General features: G+C 39.9%; 1 protein-coding gene across 5 annotated transcripts; it reads right to left on the bottom strand.

Annotated features, from left to right (window-relative positions):
* Positions 1-271: 271 nt before the first annotated feature.
* On the bottom strand, positions 272-4,118 carry LOC4345157 (syntaxin-52). 5 transcript variants are annotated; one of them, XM_015795494.3, is made up of 9 exons: positions 3,969-4,118; positions 3,754-3,869; positions 3,213-3,655; positions 2,491-2,707; positions 1,513-1,614; positions 1,241-1,344; positions 891-991; positions 767-811; positions 272-650 (listed from the first exon to the last, which is right to left on the bottom strand). In XM_015795494.3, the coding sequence occupies exons 4-9, from the start codon at positions 2,703-2,705 to the stop codon at positions 519-521; spliced, it is 699 nt and encodes a 232-aa protein (XP_015650980.1). In that variant the 5' UTR covers positions 2,706-2,707; positions 3,213-3,655; positions 3,754-3,869; positions 3,969-4,118; the 3' UTR covers positions 272-518. The 5 variants fall into 5 exon arrangements, with proteins under 5 accessions (XP_015650980.1, XP_015650979.1, XP_015650981.1 ...); XM_015795493.3 differs by lacking the exon at positions 3,213-3,655 and having other exon boundaries at positions 3,754-3,891; XM_015795495.3 differs by having other exon boundaries at positions 2,491-3,655.
* Between the last annotated feature and the right edge of the window lie 564 nt (positions 4,119-4,682).

Genomic DNA, 4,682 nt, shown 5'->3' with positions numbered 1-4,682 from the left:
AAATAAGTTTTATGGATGGGCTAGAATGTCAAAATTACGGAGGAATCAATGAGCGTAAGCAAGGAATCTACATGCTGCAGAAGAGAGTATTCCTGTCAAATAAGCAAAATCCCAAACCATCGCCATATCTATAATTTTTCACATATTTTGTGCGAGTGGCTGACATTGAGCTTGTACATATCGACAGCAACCGATCACAGAAAAATGAAATCCTATCTGAACGCACACACTTTCTGAATGCACATGCCAAGGATTGACAATGCTACAGCAGTTACATCTCCACACACAAAAACATATATATACTTCTCATTGCAATCCAACAAATTCCACGTGAGTGGTAGTCTCAGACATATTGTTGGGCATATATGCCAGGGCCTCATATGACGTACACACACTGATAAAACCATTCCACCCAGGAGAACAAAGCCGAGATGAAAACCATGGTACATCTTTAAAAGGCTGCACATTTTGATGAGTAGCGCAGAAGTGATGCGTTGAACAAACGTCATGGATCCATTTTACATATACTTGATAAGAAGCCACACGATAACAGCAAGGATCACTATTGCGACGACAGATAGCAGCAGGCACATGCATGAGCAGCCACCTTTGGTGCGCTTGTTCAGAATTGCAAGCCTCTTTTGCACACGCTGGATGAAATAAGTTCGTTCAATGTTTAATTTATGTGAGTGTTAAACAATTCGTGACAAACAGTAGTTATAGAGCTTCTACTATTAACAACAGCGAAGAAGGATAACAGACTCACCTGAAGACGCGAGTTTGTAACATCAACATGATCTTCCAAGTCATCCTGCAATAGGTGAATATAAAGCAATTATCATCTAGTTTTAGAAACACGCATGCATACAGCTGTCATAGCAGGTACTAACAATCAATCTCGTATGCAGGGTAAGTTCTTCATTGACTGCTAAAGCGATATGTTTTGTACTCAGGACTGTCTCTTCCAGCTTCTCAAGACCTTCATCTTGTTCTGCAAATTGTAAAATATGCCAAACAGTTAGTCACCATGCAAATTGCTGTGGTTTGTGGAAATAAAATGATATGTGCCTACAATTACAAAATGCATGTACTGTAAAGAAACAGGGGTCTCGTGCACCTTTTTTTTTCATGTTTTATTTCAATTCCATCATTTTCTTTTACCGAAATTTCAATGCCATTATTCAAAAGATCCTGCTATAGGGAAACAAAAAATGGAATAATTAAGTGACATATTTGTCACCTTTCATAATTTGCCTCTGAAGGCCAACAATCCCTTGGTTATCCAAACCAGCAACTCTGCTCATATCATCAGCTGCCTTCTTGTTCTGACCAAGCAAGTCCTCCCTATATTGGATAAGTACAAATTTGGTATGATACTATGATCATTAGAAATAAAAGTTCCCAACAATAATTACATGACCATATTTGGATGACATAAAGGATTGATACTTCTCCAAAGCATTGGTACAGCATTATTCCATACTAAGATCATTACTGATACGAAGAACACACCTGTTGGCAAAGTTTGACATGTTAAAACTTGTTGCCATCTGTTTTGTTTTAGATTTCAAATTGGAAAGCGTGTCTTGGCGCTTGTGTAACTCCTTGTCACTGCTGCATGAATTCAAAAGTAAAGGAATTGAGAACTTTTGGCAGGTATAAATTCCAATAACCATTACACCATACTGCCATGCCATATAAATATAAAACTATGTGTCAGTGTTAAAATGTGCAGGTTCCTGCATTAGTAAAATATAACTTCGATAAAAAAAAAATCCTAACTAGTTAATGACAAACCATTTTCTATCAGCATATCTATACTGCAAACCACATTAATTAACTTGCTAAGTGGCGTTCACCATATCTTTCTCATAAGCAGGCAAAACATGTCCTTACAACTGACGTAAGAGATAAGGTGCAATCTTCCTACCATAATGGCAATGGATATTTTTCAAACAGGAACTACATGCACAGCCCTTAAATTCTAACATATGCCAAATAATTGCATCTTATAACATCTCTAGCATAGTTGGTTTCATGCTCCACAACCAACACAAGCTCTTATGGTTCTACACCAACTAAGGTCATTGAAAAAATAACACAAAACCTGATCATACAATTACAATACTCCCTCCATCCCAAAATATAGTTACCTTTGTAGTTCATATATTTTTGTACAGAGGAAGTATTTCATTTTAAATCTAGTCTGGGTCCCCATAGGTGGTGAAGCAGAGGCGTCAGAAGTCCACACATCAGTTATAAACGAGCAAAAACATCATTATCCTCCATTTTAAAGAATAGCTGATAAATTCAATTTTAAGATACGTCACATTAAGTAAACAGGTTAGCTAACAGTTTGTACAAAATTTGCCAGTATATAGGCTTTCGGAATAAATTTAGGCTTTAGCATAAGGAAATATGCCAGAATTGAAAAAACTCCACCTATCTTCAGTTTTATATAAAGAAAAAGGTAGTAGCAACAGAACATACAGTGACTTCGGAGGAATCTTGGACAACAATGCTTCCAAGCTATCCAGTCTAGTACAAAGAATAGTTATTTTTCTTCGAATGGCTGATGTGTGACGTATAATTTCCGGGCCTGATTGTGGAAGAGACCCTCTATCGGCAATCATGGAATTGATATCATCAGCAAGCCTAGATGCCTCATTGTACTCTTTCATCCATGGGTCCGAAGATGAAGCCATTGCTGGTTAATTCAAAACAATGGCATAAACATCAAGTAGGCACACAAAAGGATGATATAATATAAAAATCTCTAATAGGATGGATACGTGTAAAAAATAACCATGAGATATCATGACAGGAAACTAGTGTATTATGTCTCTTTGATATTTTCACATAAACACAAAACTGTTGCTACTAAGGTATGAGGAATGCATGTTAATGGTGGAATGTATTAACGAAGTACGAGGAAGACAACCATCAGCATTTCGGAGCAAAGAAATGCACCGTCCGGTCATAAAGTCAAATGTACGGGGAAGGTAACTATCAGCATTTCAGGTTCTGATTTGCACCTGTACACTGTTTAACCTATTCCAACCTTAATAGTGGACATAAGGAAAAACAGGCTAAAATGCAAAGATATTTCCTACAGAAATTTTTATTAACAACTAATCTCATTTAAGTTCCCATTTATAGTACCACATGAGACATAATAGTTGTTAAAAATATAAGAATGATTTTAAGTATACCCTCTGTTCTTTACACTTGAATGCCCTTAATTCACTCTGCTTCTGCTGCAGCCTGCAACTAGCCTCAAAAGGTTGCTTTTGCTTGTTGAGAGCTAAATTGTTAATACCAGACAAAATCGCAGGCATACTTCCAAATCCCAAATTGAACCACATTATTAGGTACAAAAATCGGTAATGAATAACTTGTAGAAAGGTAAAAAATTGTAATAAGCTCATAGTAACTAATCGCAAAGCTGAGCTTGACGAAACTTGCAGGGAATAACAGAAAGAAACCAATCCTAACATATCCATTCATCAAAACACCAACGGAAATGGTAAGGTTTCTTCAGGAGAACAATCTCTTCCTCTTTCCTCCCACGGCGGATCACACGCACGAACGAACAAACCCATCAAGCACCCAACACCAGGTCGCCAGCCCACCCCCAAAGATCCTAGCAAGAACCCTAATCCGCGCACGGAACAGCACGAAACGGGCACCGATCAGGACGAAACCGGGCGGGGGGAGAAGGATTCAGGGGGGCGAATTGGGGGGAGGACAAACCTGGCCGATCTGGGAACCGGAGATCAATCGGAACTGGGGCCTCGGTTGCGTCGGCTCCTCCTCCTCTTCTTGTTTTCTCTCTCGCGTTTGTTCGTTTCTCCGTGCCTTTGACGGAGCTGTGGGCGAGGATAGAGCTCGCTAAAATAAAATTAAAAAAGAAAAACAAAATCGAGAAATAGTATACAAGACGGGGGGGCGGCGTTGCGTGGGCGTACCTGACGGGGGATAGGGCCGACGGCGACGACGTCGTTGGCGAACGGGAGGCGGCGGTGAGGGGCTGACCGGCGCCGGCGACGGCGCGGTGGGCGACCGCGTAGGTGGTGAGTACTGGTACTGGGGACGGCTCACGCACGGTAGGAAGATTCAGGAAAGGTAGGAGCAATATTCTTGGTGCCGTTTTGGACTGCGGGACAGGGACAGGTGGTGCCGTGGTGGGAATGGGGAATGGAGCGGGCGATAATGGATCAGATTATCTCGTTTGATTTGAAATGAAATGAGGAGGTTATATAAAGTGCTAATTTGATCCATGCCATTGTAAATATTATATTTCGAATAAATACCATTACAATTTATCTATTCGTAACTATATCACTTAATTTTTTTAAAATTAGGACCGTGTCACTGTAGTCACGTTTTTCATCTTCTTCCTCGTCTGCACGTGAGACTCACTCGGCACATCTCTTTTTCCTATATAGTTAATAATACCCACTAAGTTATAATTGTTATAAAGCTTACACCACAGCTTGCCACGTCATCTACATATTTTAACTGTCAGGTATTGATCGGATGGCTTTCAAACATCGCATGTATCCAGTTTGCTGTTGGCAAAAAAAAAAAAAGGAAACGAACCTCTCCCTTGACGTCTCCGCCTATTGTTCTTTCTTAGCAACCAACGGACGAAAGCGGCCCACTTGATAAACACGTAATCC

Source organism: Oryza sativa, chromosome 8 (genome assembly GCF_034140825.1).
Source record: "Oryza sativa Japonica Group chromosome 8, ASM3414082v1".
In the NCBI taxonomy this organism is placed as follows: domain Eukaryota; kingdom Viridiplantae; phylum Streptophyta; class Magnoliopsida; order Poales; family Poaceae; genus Oryza; species Oryza sativa.
This window is presented reverse-complemented; position numbering and strand designations above follow the sequence as displayed.